Source organism: Phyllobates terribilis, unplaced genomic scaffold (genome assembly GCF_046119375.1).
Source record: "Phyllobates terribilis strain yellow unplaced genomic scaffold, ASM4611937v1 Scaffold_3__8_contigs__length_932513732, whole genome shotgun sequence".
Classification (NCBI taxonomy): Eukaryota; Metazoa; Chordata; class Amphibia; order Anura; family Dendrobatidae; genus Phyllobates; species Phyllobates terribilis.
The window spans coordinates 926,314,774-926,334,487 of NW_027362763.1; the positions used below are offsets into that span (position 1 = coordinate 926,314,774).

Here is a 19,714-nt window from a genome sequence, read left to right on the forward strand (position 1 = left end):
TTTTTGGCAAAAATTGGGGCCTTGACAGGGTAATTATTGTGTGCAGGATCTATTGAGGATATGTATAAAAGTGTCCCACTTGCTTCGTGTACTTTTATTTTTGAGGACATTGTTCAGTTTATCACATTAGGATCATCTCTTAGTCGATGAATATTAGCCTTCCTGAAGTTTAGCGTTTTTGTAGCTTTTCTAACAAAGATCTTGTGATGACACAACATTTATTCTTAATTAGACCAGAGGTATTTTTTCAGTATGCCAGGAGTCATAGACCATTGTTCCTATGAGCCTGAACGTTGACTCTTGAATTGATGTTTATTGCAACTTGTTGTGCTGCTAGCCTTGGGACGCAGGGTAATTGAACAATAGATGTTTGCTAATATATTGATTACCCATTGTATAAGTCCATGTAGCTTGCTGACCTGCAAACAGTGACAGACAAACTATGCAGAATGATTGAATACTCGAACAATGAGAGTTGACCTCATCCCACCTTCCCTCCGACCTGTGGATGATGGCCTGAAGGACACATGTGGGTAGAAAAAGGGACCTCCTTCTACAGAGAGACTCTACAGGATGCCAGCTTAAGGGACCACGGCCCCAGCTGGAGGGATACAGATCTGCTCCATTGTCCCAACCTGGCTTCTCCAAATGTCTCCATCGGTTTAGTAATGGTTAATCAGGTCACCTGGCCATATACCTCAATGAACTGTCAGCTTCCTAAGCTTGACATTACCTTCTCTCTGTGGGTGACCGGGAAAAGTGGGGTGCTACTGGTGAGAGTAGGAAGCCCCAAAGTCACAGCTGCTCTAATACTGGCGAGCCAGTGGAAGTATGAGACTGTAATTTGCACCATCTTGTGTATTTGCTGGGACTGTTCTATATATTATTGTCTGTTGGTGGTTTAATAAAGTATTGCCACACTTTTTTAACCACACCCTGTGTTGTCTGAGTAATATTCTGCCCACGGGAAAGGAGTGAGGGCGTTCAGTGGGATGAGCCCTGGTCCATGCGATCTTTCTAAAGACAGCCGGGCAAGCAGATGAGAGCACCCACTGACCCTCGTGTCTCCATGTGGCACCCCAGGGGTCTGGTTGCCACAGTAATAGAAATATTACGTCTGAGAGCAGGTGGGAGGTTTCTCTGGTCAGGAGCCCTTAATCATGCAACACTTCCTGCCCAGACCTGGGAGGGGTGGAATCTGCCCTTATAGACTGGGTCTGGGGCGGGATTAGTGAGTTGAGTCAGAGCCTGGAGACAGTTCCAGACACAGGGAGAGTTACAGCAGGAGCTCTGTAGGAGTAGTAGCTGAAGACCAGGGGCTGGAGCTGAGCAGAGCTCGCCCTGGCAGAAGAATCTGATAACCGGACACCGGAGTCCGAGGCTGTGGGGACTGATATCCACCCAGCAGCAGAAACCAGCCGGCAGGGGATTCCAGGTCCTCTGGCCATAGAAGCCCGGAGGCTCAGTCACAAGGAAGGGACCAGCACCGCCATCCAGGAGAGGAGGCTAACAGAAGGCCCCAAGTCACCAGCCATACGGGTGAGCACCACACGGTATACTCAGGGACGTGGGCTACTTCTACCCGCTTACAGCAAGGTAGCCAGAAAGAGTGCAGATAGACAGGGAGGCCTACAACTCCACCTGGCCAGGGGAACTCCTGTTTGCTCGCAGACTGACCAGGCCCCTTATGCTAGCCAGTACTCCCGGGAGGGTCTGCCTTAATATCACCAGTAAAGACCCTGAACTGCACTGCAAAGACTCTGAGTCGCTCCTGCTTCATCGCCGCACCAGCACTACTAGTGCTGGGACGCCCGTGCACCATCACTCCCATCATCCACCTTCCCTGCCCTGAGGAGTTATCCCATCTTTTGCTGCGCACACCACATCAGCCTCAGCGGACTGCCTCGCAGCGGCGGTAAACCCTGACCGCAATCCACGGGTGGCATAGTCGGACAATTAACCTAAAACCCCTAAAAGACTGCCATCGGCCTGACCACCCTGAGCCACGGGACCGGGTCGCCGCCACGGAGACTACAACCCCCAGAGACCCGGCTCCGGGTAACCCACACACGTTCACACTAGGCCCAGGGGGCGCGTCATCCACACATCTTATTAAAGTATAAATGAAAATTTAAAAAAAATGTAAATACAGCCTTTGTCCAGCAGAAGGTAAAACATAAAATAACAAGTCCATTCAATAGTGCTGTTTAGCCCACCTGGCTCAGAGTCCAGTGTCCATGTCCTTTAACCAAGGAATTCACACAAGGAGACTTGCAATCTCCATACTTCCAGCATGTGTGCCACAAACAGCTCAGAGCTTTCACCTTCAGCCCACCACACACACCAAATGTTCTGCAAGGCTGTGTATTTTATCCTCTGACCTACAGATGTTCAATCAGCACCAAGATACCTGCTTAACCCACTCGAGTGCTGGAACCTTTTTCCTATGCACAATCACTGAGGCTATCAATCTCAGTGCTTTACCAGCGACTTTGTCACACCACTTATCTCCAAAGCCATTTTGCCCTTCCTGGCAGAGCTCAGTTTTCAAATCTACGATGTTTCATTTTATGTGGCATTAACTTTGAATCACATCTTCCATAGCAGGGCTAAGATCAGGTCACAACTGGCCTCCTTTGCCTATGGCAAGCATATTAATGAGTAGGAAGAAATACGCTCATCACAGTAGAATGCCATCGACAAAACTTGAGTTAGTGTTCTGCTCCCTTCACCTCTTCCACCATAATATCCAATGTTTAACTTGCTGAACTTTAATTATGTCAATCATACATGTATCTGTTCTGCCACTTAGTTCGCTAACCCACGGCACCCCGGGGGCTAAAGAAGATATTTCACCAGAACAACTTCTTCCAGTTGATTTATTGAAAGAGATGACCAGTCAGCCTTTGTACTCAGATGACATGGGGGCAGAGGAGACAATTCAAATGCGTAGATGTGTTGCTGGCTCTGTTACTTATGGTGATAGAGACAGTGGAAATGGCAGAGGCCCTCTGAGCCAGGGCAAATCTTTAAGTGGGAGTCAGAAAAAGGGCAAGGCGCTCAAGACATTTTACACTGAGAAGATTCTGTCAGCTAAAACAGGGATAATGATGATGATGATGATGATGATGATGATGATTATGTGATGGACAAAACCTGGGAATCAGATAAAGGTGCCAAGGAAATTATGTCATCAGAGAAAGAAGCCTTGGCAATAGACAGCTGAGGCAATGCTAATATTACCCCCGTAGCACAACCTGCTTCTTTTGCTGTCCACTTGGGACCAGGTGATACTGCATGTGCTCTTGGTGGAGGAGGCTGAACAGTGCTCCCCCAGAGAAATTGACATGCTGCGGTCTGAAAAGACGCGCCACATATCCGTGTCTGCAGGTGATCCGCAGGTGCACGTAAAAGCAAGTGCGCTGCATGCAATCCGCAGCAATTACTGATCGTGTGCACATATCCTAACACTCATTACCCCCGATCAGTGAATTTTGTTTTACTTTGTCATGCCCCTCCCTTGTAAAAGTAGTTATTTGAAGAGCCGCATTTGAATGGCGCCACAAAGCGTATGATCGGCCACAGCTCCATTTACATGGTGCTCTACAGAGCTCCGATTCTCGGGATCATGGGGGTCCCAACAGTCGGATCTCCAGCGATTGGACAGTTATCCCCTATGCAGAGGAGAGGGGATTACTTGGGATAATCAATTTAACCAGGTTTTCCAATATTTATTTTCATTTGGCCATAGTAATATTGAAAATACTAAACCAACATTGACCTCTCCTACAACAGGACTGGAGTAGTGGTACTGTGCAGTGTATATACAGGACAGGAGGAGTGGTACTGTGCAGTATATATATACAGGACAAGAGAAGTGGTACTGTGCAGTGTATATACTGTGGTGGCCAAAAGTATTGGCACCCCTGCAATTCTGTCAGATAATACTCAGTTTCTTCCTGAAAATGATTGCAATAACAAATTCTTTGGTATTATTATCTTCATTTAATTTGTCTTCAATGAAAAAACACAAAAAGAACTGTCCTAAAGCCAAATTGGATACAATTCCACACCAAACCTAAAAAAGGGGGTGGACAAAAGTATTGGCACTGTTTGAAAAATCATGTGATGCTTCTCTAATTCGTGTAATTAACAGCACCTGTAACTTACCTGTGGCACCTAACAGGTGTTGGCAATAACTAAATCACACTTGCAGCCAGTTAACATGGATTAAAGTTGACTCAACCTCTGTCCTGTGTCCTTGTGTGTACCACATTGAGCATGGAGAAAAGAAAGAAGACCAAAGAACTGTCTGAGGACTTGAGAAACCAAATTGTGAGGAAGCATGAGCAATCTCAAGGCTACAAGTCCATCTCCAAAGACCTGAATGTTCCTGTGTCTTCCGTGTGCAGTTTCATCAAGAAGTTTAAAGCCCATGGCACTGTGGCTAACCTCCCTAGATGTGGACGGAAAAGAAAAATTGACAAGAGATTTCAACGCAAGATTGTGCGGATGGTGGATAAAGAACCTCGACTAACATCCAAACAAGTTCAAGCTGCCCTGCAGTCCGAGGGTACAACAGTGTCAACCCGTACTATCCGTCGGTGTCTGAATGAAAAGGGACTGTATGGCAGGATACCCAGGAAGACCCCACTTCTTACCCCAAGACATAAAAAAGCCAGGCTGGAGTTTGCCAAAACTTACCTGAGAAAGCCTAAAACGTTTTGGAAGAATGTTCTCTTGTCAGATGAGACAAAAGTAGAGCTTTTTGGCAAAAAGCATCAACATAGAGTGTACAGGAAAAAAAAAGAGGCATTCAAAGAAAAGAACACGGTCCCTACAGTCAAACATGGCGGAGGTTCCCTGATGTTTTGGGGTTGCTTTGCTGCCTCTGGCACTGGACTGCTTGACCGTGTGCATGGCATTATGAAGTCTGAAAACTACCAACAAATTTTGCAGCATAATATAGGGCCCAGTGTGAGAAAGCTGGGTCTCCCTCAGAGGTCATGGGTCTTCCAGCAGGACAATGACCCAAAACACACTTCCAAAAGCACTATAAAATGGTTTGAGAGAAAGCACTGGAGACTTCTAAGGTGGCCAGCAATGAGTCCAGACCTGAATCCCATAGAACACCTGTGGAGAGATCTCAAAATGGCAGTTTGGAGAAGGCACCCTTCAAATATCAGGGACCTGGAGCAGTTTGCCAAAGAAGAATGGTCTACAATTCCAGCAGAGCATTGTAAGAAACTCATTGATGGTTACCGGAAGCGGTTGTTCGCAGTTATTTTGGCTAAAGGTTGTGCAACCAAGTATTAGGCTGAGGGTGCCAATACTTTTGTCTGGCCCATTTTTGGAGTTTTGTGTGAAATGATCAATGATTTGATTTTTGCTTCATTCTCTTTTGTGTTTTTTCCTTGTAAGCAAATTAAGTGAAGATAATAATACCAAAGAATTTGTGATTGCAATCATTTTCAGGAAGAAACTGAGTATTATCTGACAGAATTGCAGGGGTGCCAATACTTTTGGCCACCACTGTATACAGGACAGGAAGAGTGGTACTGTGCAGTGTGTATAAACAGAACAGGAGGATTGGTACTGTGCAGTGTATATAAACAGGACAGGAGGAGTGGTACTGTGCAGTGCATATATACAGTACAGGAGGAGTGGTACTGTGCAGTGCGAATATACAGGACAGGTGAAGTGATACTGTGCAGTGTATATATACAGGACAGGAGAAGTGGTACTGTGCAGTGTATATATACAGGACAGGAGGAGTGGTAGTGTGCAGTGTATATATACAGGACAGATGAAGTGGTAATGTGCAGTATATATACACAGGACAGGAGAAGTGGTACTGTGCAGTGTATATATACAGTACAGGAGGAGTGGTACTGTGCAGTGCATATATACAGGACAGGAGAAGTGATACTGTGCAGTGTATATATACAGGACAGGAGACGTGGTACTGTGCAGGGTGTATATATACAGGACAGGAGAAGTGGTACTGTGCAGTGTATATACAGGACAGGAGGAGTGGTACTGGCAGTGTATATACAGGTGCATCTCACAAAATTAGAATATCATCAAAAAGTTAATTTATTTCCGTTCTTCAATACAAAAAGTGAAACTAGATATTATATAGAGTCACTACAAACAGAGTGATCTATTTCAAGTGTTTATTTCTGTTAATGTTGATGATTATGGCTTACAACTCTTCAGAGCAAACTCTGCAGTTAGAGGCATTAGAAGCTATTAATTAGTGCACAATATACAAGACCAGCTTTTCAAAGTCAAATCTGTGTCTAGATTGCCCATCCTAAACTCTGTCACACATAACGAGATCGCTAGCGAGATCGTTACTACGTCACAGTTTTGAGATCGCTGGAGAGATCGTTCGGGAGCCGTCAAACATGTAAACTTGCCAACGATTTCGGCCGCCCCAGCGATCTAACTAACGATCTCGTTGGTCGCTGGGACGCTGTCACACAGCAGCTATTTCAACGATCCACACTCAACGATACACACTTTGAGGGACTGTACTGTGACAGAAAGGCGTACATAAAATTACCTTTCCGCGCCCACTCATCTTCGATTGGTGGACGCTACTGCGTTCTGATTGGCCGGGGGTTTTTAAAAAGGCGACGTTGGGGCAATTCCGCTCCCTTGTTCCTATCTGCGCTTTGCTTTCGGATCGTAGCAGTGTTCTCCGGGCAAGTTTCGTCCATCTGGGATTTGTTGAAGCCTTGTCAGCGTCCTGATTTTTGGATCCTAGTTGCGATCTACTGCTGTGATTCCATTCATTTGTGGATTTTCTTCAGCTGTGACTGAACATTGACTTTTGGGTTTTTCAGGCACTGTATTGCTTTGTTTCCACGGTAAGTTATTTTAGTGGATTTTTATCACACTCAATAAGTATATATTTGCTTATATATTGGAGGCCATTTTTAGTCAGCAAATGGTGTGTAGTACTTTTTACTTTGTTTGAAAATGTTTCATGTATGCTCACTGTATTGCTATCCTTTTCAGATGGCTTTCAAAAGTGAAGAGTTTGTGAGGGAAATGATTGACCTCTACCGCTCCCTGCCGTGCCTTTGGCAAATAAAATCAACAGACTACTGCAATAGAGAGAAAAAGAGGGAGGCCTACCAGCAATTGATTTCCCTCTTTAAAAGGCATGGCCCCAACGAGAAGGTGGATGAAGAGCTGGTGAAGAGAAAGATCCAGGGTCTACGTACCGTATATAAGAAAGAACTCAACCGGGTGGAGAAATCAAAGAAGTCAGGTACCGGCACAGATGAGGTTTATGTGCCGACATTATGGTATTATGATTTGCTTGCCTTCACCCGTGACCAGGAGCTACCTCGGCGAATGGTGTGTACGATACGGCAGACCCCGGAAGAAGACCCCGACATACGGACTGACTCCCCTGTTGAAGATGTAAGTACCTTCTTTGCTTCCCTGTAAATAGCATTTATACTTTCAATGTACATGCCATAGTTTAGCCGCCCCTCATATTTGTTTTTTAGTGCACGTGTACCCATGCTGGTCATAACATACCTGCTGGATGTTGTAACCAAATCTTAACTTTATTTTTGTGTTCCCACAGCACCATTGGCAAGATGACGACATCTCGGCTACGGAACGTGGTATGGAGGAGGCGAGTGTTATGTCAAGGAATGAGGAACCTATGGCATCGGTGAATGAAGACCCTATGGCCTCTACAAGTGAAGACCTTGTGCCTCGGCGACAGAGAAAATCAAGGAAAAGAAAGGCCAGCTTGCCGCCATCGCCAGATCTAGTATCTCTGGCGAACAAGATTCTACTTCTGCAGACCCAGGCCAAGCGGGACAGCTTTGCAACATATGCTGGCGAGAGACTACAGAGGCTGGATGACCGACAGAGGGCGCATGCAGAAAGGGTCATGTTTGAGACTTTAAATAAAGCGGCAGCCGGTGAACTTAATGAAACGTCTACTGTACATACTCTGATTGACCCTGGCCATTTTCAACAACATTCTTGGACCCATAGGCCGGACCCACTTCACAGCACACCAGTGCAGAGGATCCGGCGTCCACAAAGCCTTGCCCCCCCCCCACAGTATCCCATGTGTTCTGATTCTTTTGTTTCCCCCAGGCACGGATACACAAATACAGGTAATCGATATGAAGAACTGTAGTGATGTTTCATTTCAATTTTTTTTTATCATTTTGTAAATATTGTTAATTTAATACTTATTTAAATTGTTAAAATTGTTTATATTTTTGTTTGTTTATAAAAACAAGGTTTATTGTCCTCTTTTTTAACTTTACCCCTGCCCTCTGATCTCACCCTGATTGAAATAAAAATGTTTTTTGGTTGCCTTATTTTCTGCTTTACCTCTTCCCGAGGGTGGGACCCCTCACCCCTGCCCTCCGATCCCTTCCCAATCTCCGTTCCCTCCCCTCCATTCTCTACCGTCTATTCCCATCCCTGCTCTCCGCTGGTGATCACCTCCTCCCCTTCTCCTCCTCCGGCTCCAGGCTTTATCACCTGTCTTCTGTCTTTTCCCTGTGTCCTCTGGTCTTCTTCACAGCTGGTTTTCTTCCCCTCCTCTTCCTACTTCCCTTCTTTTAGTCTTTGGGGTCATAGTCATGGTGCACGGTATGGCAATGATCTGCCATACCATGCACTATGAGTCTGACTCAGATTATAGGTTGTATATACTAGATTCTTGATAGGGCGTTGATCCAGGGAACTAGTCTGATTGCCGTATGTGGAGTCAGGAAGGAATTTTTTTTCCCAAAACGGAGCATGGGTTTTTTTTGCCTTCCTCTGGATCAACATGTTAGGTCTTCCTTATAGTTTTCATACTATGTTCCTATTCTTTCCTCTTCTCTCTTCTTCTTGAATTAGCTGGCATCTGTGAAAGCCGACTTCAGACGGCTTTCCTGCCCCCACACAACTTCAGCTAATAATATCAATAAGTAGGCGGCAATGAAAGCCGACTTCAGACGGCTTTCCTGCCCCTACACTACTTCAGCTGATAACATCAATTAGTAGACAGCTATTAAAGCCGACTTCAGACGGCTTTCCTGCCCCCACACAACTTCAGCTGATAATATCAATAAGTAGGCGGCAATGAAAGCCGACTTCAGACGGCTTTCCTGCCCCTACACTACTTCAGCTGATAACATCAATTAGTAGACAGCTATTAAAGCCGACTTCAGACGGCTTTCATGCCCCCACACAACTTCAGCTGATAACATCAATTTGCAGGCGGCTATTAAAGCCGACTTCAGACGGCTTTCCTGCCCCTACACAACTTCAGCTGATAACATCAATAAGCAGGAGGGTGTGAAAGCCGACTTTGGAGTGGGCTTTACTGCCCCTGCACTGCTTGTTTTAGGCAGTATCACACAGGATAGGATTAGATACACAACCCGTCAGGCAGTATCACACAGGATAGGATTAGATACACAACCCGTCAGGCAGTATCACACAGGATAGGATTAGATACACAACTCTTTAGGCAGTATCACACAGGATAGGATTAGATACACAACCCTTTAGGCAGTATCATACAGGATAGGATTAGATACACAACCCGTCAGGCAGTATCACACAGGATAGGATTAGATACACAACTCTTTAGGCAGTATCACACAGGATAGGATTAGATACACAACCCTTTAGGCAGTATCACACAGGATAGGATTAGATACACAACCCGTCAGGCAGTATCACACAGGATAGGATTAGATACACAACCCTTTAGGCAGTATCACACAGGATAGGATTAGATACACAACCCGTCAGGCAGTATCACACAGGATAGGATTAGATACACAACTCTTTAGGCAGTATCACACAGGATAGGATTAGATACACAACCCTTTAGGCAGTATCACACAGGATAGGATTAGATACACAACCCGTCAGGCAGTATCACACAGGATAGGATTAGATACACAACTCTTTAGGCAGTATCACACAGGATAGGATTAGATACACAACCCTTTAGGCAGTATCACACAGGATAGGATTAGATACACAACCCTTTAGGCCGTATCATACAGGATAGGATTAGATACACAACCCGTCAGGCAGTATCACACAGGATAGGATTAGATACACAACTCTTTAGGCAGTATCACACAGGATAGGATTAGATACACAACCCTTTAGGCAGTATCATACAGGATAGGATTAGATACACAACCCGTCAGGCAGTATCACACAGGATAGGATTAGATACACAACTCTTTAGGCAGTATCACACAGGATAGGATTAGATACACAACCCGTCAGGCAGTATCACACAGGATAGGATTAGATACACAACTCTTTAGGCAGTATCACACAGGATAGGATTAGATACACAACCCTTTAGGCAGTATCATACAGGATAGGATTAGATACACAACCCGTCAGGCAGTATCACACAGGATAGGATTAGATACACAACCCGTCAGGCAGTATCACACAGGATAGGATTAGATGTAACAAAGTGTAGACAATAGTGGATATAAACTAATTTTTTTTTATAAAAATATAAAAAATATAACCAACCAAATAATATCAACTACATAACAAAAAATAAGTTATTGGCTGCCGTGACGGTCATGGGCTGCCACAAATCTTGCCAGCATCACTCCGTGCTGGTGGATCTCTTCACTCAGTCTCCGTTGTGACGCCAGGAGATCTTGTAGTGTTGGGATTTCTACGGAGGTAATAGTTAAACTTAAAAGTCCAATAATTCTGTACATTCATCAAATTAAGGCTATGTGCCCACGATGCACCACTCCCGGGTACCATCCGCACATTAGAACGCGCTAATTACGCAAGTACAGATGCAGTATTGCGGAATTGGCGCATTATAATGCAAGTCAATGGCGGCGCAAAAAAACCACCTTATGCAAAATAATTGGTAGTGCTGCGTTTTTTTCCGCAATGATAATGTGCAGCGGAAATTTCCGCAGCATGTGCACAGCACATGCGGATTATCATTGGGGAACATGGCAGACCTTCTACCATGCTCTTTTAATGCGTTTCCACAGCAGCAAAAACGCTGCAGAAACACCTTAAAAAACGCATCGTGGGCACACAGCCTATCAGGTACATGTTTGGTATTTAACACTTACGGTTTTCAGGTTGCTCGGATGATGACGAGCTTAAGGACCACCCGGATCCCCTGGCACCACCGGCTAGAGAAAGACACAACACTTAATAGTACATGACAGCCCTATACTTTCCAAGTTGTATGGACCGTATTTTATGTCAAAGCATTACCGAAAGATGAAGCTGCACCTATATCACGGAGTGATGCTGGCGAGCTGGCAGAGGAATGCTGCTGGGGCTCCAGGGCTGGAGGTGACTCCCTTGGGGGCTCTGGGGCTGCAGGCGCTGGAAAACAAATAACATTAGATACCTAAGGTGATTGCAGTTGTAACTAATGTGCTGCCATATATTGTGTTAACATATTTTAAAACCACTCACCACGGCGGGGCAGGGTCCGTGACCGGATGCTGACGATTCGGTCGGCAGACCTATATTTCAGGTCCGCCAGCTTTTTACGGATTTGGGTAGCAGAGCGCTGCACCCCAAATCTGCGGACCAGGCCCCGACCGATCCTCTGCAGCACCGCCTGTTTATGGAGCACTGGATGCTCAGAGTGCACATGGCACTCATAATCAAGTGCATCCAGGTGCTCCACAAGGTAGCACACCTCAGCATCACCCCAAGGAGATGCCCTGACCCTGGATGCCATAATGCTCTTAATAAGCTAGGCCGCAACTACGTCGTTAGACCCGCCCACGACGCATGAACGTCGTAACCACGCCCACGACGCATGAACGTCGCCAATAAACCCGCGGTTTATTAGAGAACCCTATTATGACTTGAATTATTAGCGTGTCGGACTAGAGACGCTGTATTGATAATGCGACGTCTGTAGAACGCAGCAGTGTCTCTATTGTGACGGTCACACAGGAATACTGGTGTTTAGGTGGTTTTATGTAGAAATATGTATCTATATTTTTATGTAGGTATGCATACTTCTGTGTCTGTGAGTATGTGTGTGTATATCTGGTTATCTGTATATAAGTGTGGATATGGGTGTAGATTTTTATGTATCTGAATATGTATGTGTATATGGATGTGTATATGGATGTATACATACGAGTACAACAGTGGCGTACCACCATTGGTGGCAGGCCACATAACTGCTATGGGGCCCGTGGCCGTAGGGGGCCCGTGAGCCAGCGGACCCCATAGCAGTCTCCCCCATTCTGGAGTAGTAAGTATGTATTTATATATTTTTGTAAATCAGTCAGTACTGATAATACTGGAGGACTGGGGCTGCCTTTTACCCTATGGGGGGCTGCATTATACTGTGTGCTCTCCCATCCTGGTATACAGGGCTGCGGAGTCGATAAGCCAAACCGACTCCTCAATTTCCATTACTCAATTTCCATCACATTTTTATGGGGCTATGAAAGAGTAATTTAGGAGTTCAGAAAGGAAGAAAGGCTGGAAGGTTGTGGGATCTGCTCTTCTGTGTCCCCAACAATTATTTTCTTTTTTTTTTTTTTTTTTTTGTGGGGGGTGGGGTCCCAATTATAACTTCTGCTATGAGCTCCCATGATTCCTATGTCCGCCCCTGGAGTACACGTATGTGTATACGGGCCCTTACTATTGAAACAATGATAAACAAATCTTTTGCAAAGTTAAACACAGTTTATTACACAAATCAATACAAAACTGAAAGTAGTGTATAATTGTCAGTAGTTGCCCACTATAAGTTCTGATGTTGCCAAGTAACAGCACCAGGACCGTTAAAATACTGGCAGTAGTTGTCGCGGCTGGTTTTCGCATCCTGGGTGTTTCTGCCATATCCCACTGGTTGAAGGCCTGCAATTACAGGATTGTTTGCACGCCATTCACCGAGCTCCACTTCCCCATTGGCTAGGTCCACAGAGTCCACGAAGCCAGGCGGACAGTACGTAATTGCATCACGTCGACGAAGAAAGTTGTGAAGTGTGCAACAGGCCAAAACAACAGAGTCTATTGATGTAAGCTTCATGTTAATTGGCGTGTGAAAAACTCTGAAGCGGTTGGCCATGATACTGAAGGCATTTTCGACAACACGACGTGCCCTTGACAAACGATAATTGAAAATTCTTCTTTCCTGGGTAAGACTTTTTTGGGGGAACGGTTTAATAAGATTGGGATGAAGTGGGAAGGCTTCATCGCCGACAAAAACAAAATTAAGGTTACCTGTAGTCTCTGAGTTGGGAGGCAAGTGTAGGTCACAGTTGTCCAATCGCTCTCCAAAAAGTGTGTGCTCTAAAACACCACCATCAGAAACCCTGCCGTTCATGCCAACATCTACATTTATAAATTCGTAATTGGCATTAACAAGGGCCATCATGATGATGCTGAAATAGCCCTTATAATTATAAAAATAGGATCCGCTATTTGGTGGCTGAGTGATTCGGACATGTTTCCCGTCCAAAGCCCCACCACAGTTAGGGAACTGCCACAGCTGCTCAAAATCAGAGGCAATCTTTTTCCATTCCTCCTCCGTGTTGGGAAACTGTATGTAACTACGTAGACTGTGGTAAATTGCATTACATGTCTCCGGGATTAGAACACTGAGCATGGGCCTGGAAATGGCTGCAGAAAAATGCAAGTCTTGGAATGAGCGTCCGGTGGCCAGGAATCTCAGTGTGACTGCCAATCTTTCATCTGCCGGAATGGCAGCACGCATCGCTGTATCCTTCCGTTGAATACGTGGCGTAACTCGTTCCAATAACTCTTTAAAAGATTCCTCTGACATCCTCAGATAGTTGCGGAAATCAAGAGGATTCTTCTCCTGAAGCTCTCTTACAAGTTGCATGTGGGACAATTCAGACCTCTTCTGCAGCCACTCTCTGGTCCACATGCGACGCTTTCGTTTGGAACGCCTCTGTAGCTCTCGTGCCTCATCTTGACGCCGAGCTTCCTCAACCAGCAATGCAGCAACCACAATAGCACACTGCCCGTCGTCCATGATGTGCAAACTGCAAACATAACATGAAAAGATGAGAACACTTTCAACAAAACAATTAACACAAGTATTGAAACTGTATATAAAAAATATCATGGAAAACCATATTCCATTCTGTTAGTGAGCATGACAGAAAATGCGCTATGTGGGTGCATGTGCACGAGACCCCTAAAATATCTGCCCATGCAAAAGCATACATATATATATATACAAATAGAAGCCAAGCCCTCCCTCCCTGAAAAGCAAAGATAACAGATAATTAGTAAATGTGATAAAAGAATAAAAATGGAAACGCATCTGAGACCTCAAACAATACCTACCTTACTAAAGATGTCTGATATGTTCAAAGCGGAGTCACAGCTGGAGAACGCTGCAATGATCCGCAAAAATCAGCACTAGTCCAATGAACGGATATTAGCAGCCCGGAGAACTCTGGTAGGATCTGCAATAAAGCACGAGGTCAGAAACAAAGGACGGAATCGCTATTCTGTTGCCTTCTTTATGCGCGTCCGGAAATGAGAACGCCGTAGCGACCACCAATCGGGGACGAGGGGCGCGGAATAGTCCAATTTATACACGCCTACGTGTCTCAGTTCTGAATCGCTGGACGAGGTCGTTGGCTAGGTGTCAAATACAGCGATGCACACTGCCCAGCGGGAGTGCAACGACCCAGGAATGGTCCAGGGAGCTTTGTAACGATCAACGATCTCGCAGCAGGGGCCTGATCGTTGCTACCGGTCAAACGTAGCGAGATCGCTAGCGATGTCGCTGTTGCGTCACAAAACCCGTGACGTATCAACGATCTCGCTAGCGATCTCGTTATGTGTGACAGGGCCTTTAGAACTCTGAGTTGTCCAGCCATTTGTTTATTTACCCACCATAAAGATAAGTAGATAAGCAGATAACCTCAGACTCCACACAGAATGCATGACTCACTGATACACAATCGTACACTGACAATGGCAGCCCATTTTATGACTTAACCGACCAGCCCACCGGGCATCTGCCCGATAAGGCAGATTAGCAGTCTGGACCTGGTGGTGAGTCATAGTGCAGGTATCTCAGATGTAAGAATTCTTTTGCACTTTACTGACAGACAAATCTTTGACAGTGTACAAGCTCTGCAGGAGGAAAATAAGCCATGGATGTCCAGGCTAGTATAGACAAATAACTATAGCTCTCCATCAGCACATGAAGCAACATCACCTGCTCATTTAGGGAAAGCAAGCCTGCTAACAATCAGAGCAAGCTTCAGGTTGTTCTCTTACTATTTCTTCTATTTCTCCTCACACTTTTATTTCTGTCAGCCAGGCGGCATCCTTAAGTAGTACCTGGTCAGTGTCATTGTCACCTTCATCAATCAGTGAATGTGAATAGCGGTATCAGAGCGCCAATAACAGGGCAAAAATTTAATTAAAATAACTGATTTATTAACACACAACGCGTTTCGGTGGACAAGGCCACCTTCATCAGGTGTGACAAGCAACAAACAAATGATCCTTATATACATTTGACCAGGTACACAATTGCTTCAGAGGGGTGGAGCTAAATACAGAGTGATATCTCTATATTAACCCCTTGAGTTCATTTATGCCCAATAGAGTAAACAGGATTTTTATAAATTAGTACCTAATAAAACTAATAGGGTTCTCATATATAGGATTCGCAGTGTAAAAACTTGTGAATCCTATAATCATAATACTTAATAGGATATATTGTTATCTAACCGCCAATATTTTATATTATAAAAAATTACATACAATATGGAACAATATGTGAATATAAAATTACAGTCACCAGAAAAAGGAAGGTGAAAAGGGGTAGAAGAGGAATCCAAAGCTCCCCTGCTGTTTCTATCATTGAAAATAAGAAAATATTAAAAAAAAAAAAATCCTTTTTGTAAAAAATATAATAAAATTGCTAAAAGATAAAAACAATTATTTTAAAAGTTGTCTTTTCTATATTAAGATTCAAATCCTCAGGAGGCAGAGTTCCCATTTTGAAAATCCAATAATTTTCGGGTGTAATAAGGCGATTTAATCTATCATGATGTGTCAATGATAGTTAGTTTCAGATTATTAGGGTTTTTCTGATGTTCTTTTAAGAAATGATTAGAAACGCTATGTAAAGGAAAGCCGTTTCTAATATTTTGGCGATGTTTATTTAAGCTGGAGTGCATTTCCTGGATAGTACGGCCAATGTATTGCAGGCCGCAGGTACACTGGAGCAGATATATCACAAATGAGGACTGACATGTAAGTCTAAAGCTGATGGGACCTGCGGCCTGCAATACATTGGCCGCACTATCCAGGAAATGCACTCCAGATTAAATAAACATCGCCAAAATATTAGAAACGGCTTTCCTTTACATAGCGTTTCTAATCATTTCAACGATAACATGAAGTCGCATAACTATTACAATCCAAGAGTGTTCTTTTTTTTGCAATATAAGGTTATGTTAATGTGTGGATTTCACTCCATTTTGATGTATTGATCAGAAGTAGTATTTTAACCACTTCGCGCCAGAGCCTGTTTTTGCCTTCGTGACCGGGCCAATTTTTTCAATTCTGACCACTGTCACTTTATGAAGCAATTACTCTGGAACGCTTCAACGAATTCCCATGATTCTGAGACTGTTTTTTCGTGACATATTGTACTTCATGATAGTGGTAAAATTTCTTTGATATCACTTGCGTTTATTTGTGAAAAAATCGGAAATTTGGCGAAAATTTTGAAAATTTAGCAATTTTCAAACTTTGAATTTTCATGCCCTTAAATCAGAGAGATATGTCATACAAAATAGTTAATAAATAACATTTCCCACATGTCTACTTTACATCAGAACAATTTTGGAACCAAAATTTTTTTTTGTTAGGGAGCTAGAAGGGTTAAAAGTTGACCAGCGATTTCTCATTTTTCCAACAAAATTTACAAAAACATTTTTTTAGGGACCACATCATATTTGAAGTCACTTTGAGGGGTCTTTAGGACAGAAAATACCCAAAAGTGACACCATTCTAAAAACTGCACCCCTCAAGGTGCTCAAAACCACATTCAAGAACTTTATTAACCCTTCAGGTGCTTCAAAGGAATTTTTGGAATGTGGAAGAAAAAAATTAACATTTAACTTTTTTCAAAAAAATGTTACTTTAGACCCAATTTTTTTTATTTTCACAGGGGTAACAGGAAAAAATGGACCTCAAAATTTTTTCTGCAATTTCTCTTGAGCGCGCTGATACCCCATATGTGAGGGAAAACCACTGTTTGGGCGCACTGCAGGGTTCGGAAGGGAAGGAGCGCCATTAGACTTTTTGAATGTAAAATTTGTCTGAATAATTAGCAGATGCCATGTTGCGTTTGGAGAGCCCCTGATGTTCCTAAACAGTGGAAACCCCCCACAAGTGACACCATTTTGGAAACTAGACCCCTTAGGGAACATATCTAGATGTGTTGTGAGCACCTTGAACCCCAAGGTGCTTCACAGAAGTTTATAATATTGAGCTGTAAAAATAAAATTTTCACATTTTTCCCACAAAAACGTTTTTCATCCCTTAATTTTGCATTATCATAAGGGTAATAGGATAAATTGCACCATGAAATTTGTTGTGCAATTTCTCCTGAACACGCTGATACCCCATATGTGGAGGCGAACCACTGTTTGGGCGCACGGCAGGGTTCGGAAGGGAAGGAGCGCCATTTGACTTTTTGAATGTAAAATTTGTTTGAATAATTAGCGGACGCCATGTTGCATTTGGGGGGCCCCTAATGTGCCTAAACAGTGGAAACCCCCCACAAGTGACACCATTTTGGAAACTAGACCCATTAGGGAACTTATCTAGATGTGTGGTGAGCACCTTGCACCCCCAGGTGCTTCACAGAAGTTTATAATATTGAGCTGTAAAAATAAAATTTTCACATTTTTCCCACAAAAACGTTTTTCATCCCTTAATTTTGCATTATCATAAGGGTAATAGGATAAATTGCACCATGAAATTTGTTGTGCAATTTCTCCTGAACACGCCGATACCCCATATGTGGGGGAAAACCACTGTTTGGGCGCACGGCAGGGTTTGGAAGGGAAGGAGCGCCATTTGACTTTTTGAATGTAAAATTTGTCTGAATAATTAGCAGACGCCATGTTGCGTTTGGAGAGCCCCTGATGTTCCTAAACAGTGGAAACCCCCCACAAGTGACACCATTTTGGAAACTAGACCCCTTAGGGAACTTATCTAGATGTGTGGTGAGCACCTTGCACCCCTAGCTGCTTCACAGAAGTTTTTAATATTGAGCCATAAAAATAAAATTTTCACATTTTTCCCACAAAAAATGTTTTTCATTCCCTAATTTTGCATTATCATAAGGGTAACAGGATAAATTGCACCATGAAATTTGTTGTGCAATTTCTCCTGAACACGCCGATACCCCATATGTGGAGGAAAACCACTGCTTTGGTGTACGGCAGGGTTCAGAAGAGAAAGGAGCGCTATGTTGGCTGGGATAGGCAGCAGACACCATGTCACATTTGAAGAGTCGCTGACATGCCGAAACCCCCACAAGTGACCCCATTTTGTAAACTACACCTCTCAAGGAATTCATCTAGGGAAGTAGTGAGTATTTTTTAATTTTTAAATTTATACCATTGGGCAGTGAAAAAAGCATAATTATATTTTTACCACAAAAAAAGTTTTACCCTCAGATTTTACATTTTCACACAGGGCAATGGGTAAAAATGGTGCCGAAATGTGTCACACAATTTCTTCTAAAAGTGGCAATACCCCATATGTGGCTGTATCGTACCGCTCAGCCATACGGCGAGATCTGGGGGGAACGGAGCGCTATTTGACAATTGGAGAACAAATTATTGTAGAATAGGCATTTGGATTTGGGAGCACAAAATTTTCTGAATTTCTTTTGGGGGGCAAGGGCCATTTCGCTTTTCCAGAGCCTTTCTGCTACCAGTAACTTGGAAGTCCCTTATATTTTTAACAGATGACGGACCTGAGTGGGGACTAGCTTTTTTTCAGGACTGAGTTGAAGCTTTTATTGGGAACATTTTACGCAACATTTATCCGGCGCTCTAGGCTGAGCACTTACATCGGGGTTTCCATCTAAATTTCTAAATGATGTAATTCAGATGAAACCCCTGCGGGATCCATTCACTGTAATGAGGCAGCAGAGTTACTCTGGACTCCGTCTGGCCTCTGTTTAGCGGCGTCCTTTTTTTCAGAAGTGCACAAAACTGTGGCCAACCGCACTTTTATGCACGCCTAAAACAAATGACACCGTGGGATCACAGGCCAGACGGCATCCACAGTGGCCTATATCTGCCTCATTACAGGGAATCTTCCGTCATGGGTTCCGGCTGAATCACATATTTCAGAGATTTACACGGAAACTCTGGCGTAAGTGCTCAGCGCAGAGCGCAGGATAAATGTGAGCAGAGCCTTACTGCGATCTTTGGTAGACATAATAAACAAATCAGTAGCAGGTGAAGAATTGGTTTTATTTATTTTTTTACGCCGTTCCTCGTGTGATATAATTGATTAGATTACTTTATTCTTCGGGTCGGTGCGATTACAGAGATGCCAGATTTATATCGGGTTTTTATGACTGACAGCTGTCACACACTAAGAGACGCTTTTTTTTTTGCAAAATCTAGTTTTTGCATCGCCATATTTTGAGAGCTAT

The 19,714-nt window shown here is 43.8% G+C and overlaps 2 protein-coding genes across 2 annotated transcripts in view; one reads left to right on the plus strand and one right to left on the minus strand.

Moving 5' to 3' along the window:
• Window positions 1-19,714, minus strand: part of LOC141257813 (pecanex-like protein 2) — a 1,433,759-nt gene that overhangs the window by 981,107 nt on the left and 432,938 nt on the right. The gene's annotated exons all lie outside the window — the stretch shown is intronic.
• LOC141258397 (uncharacterized) lies at window positions 6,393-8,336 on the plus strand. The gene is made up of 3 exons (XM_073673399.1): window positions 6,393-6,875; window positions 7,027-7,437; window positions 7,607-8,336. Exons 2-3 carry the CDS (start codon window positions 7,027-7,029, stop codon window positions 8,174-8,176), a joined length of 981 nt encoding a protein of 326 aa, XP_073529500.1. The 5' UTR covers window positions 6,393-6,875; the 3' UTR covers window positions 8,177-8,336.

Bases quoted from the DNA above. Each gene is read 5' to 3' on its own strand.
- LOC141258397 (XM_073673399.1), top strand. From the start codon at position 7,027: ATGGCTTTCAAAAGTGAAGAGTTTGTGAGGGAAATGATTGACCTCTAC. The intron at 7,438-7,606 runs GTAAGTACCTTC...GTGTTCCCACAG, and splicing joins CTGACTCCCCTGTTGAAGAT to CACCATTGGCAAGATGACGA.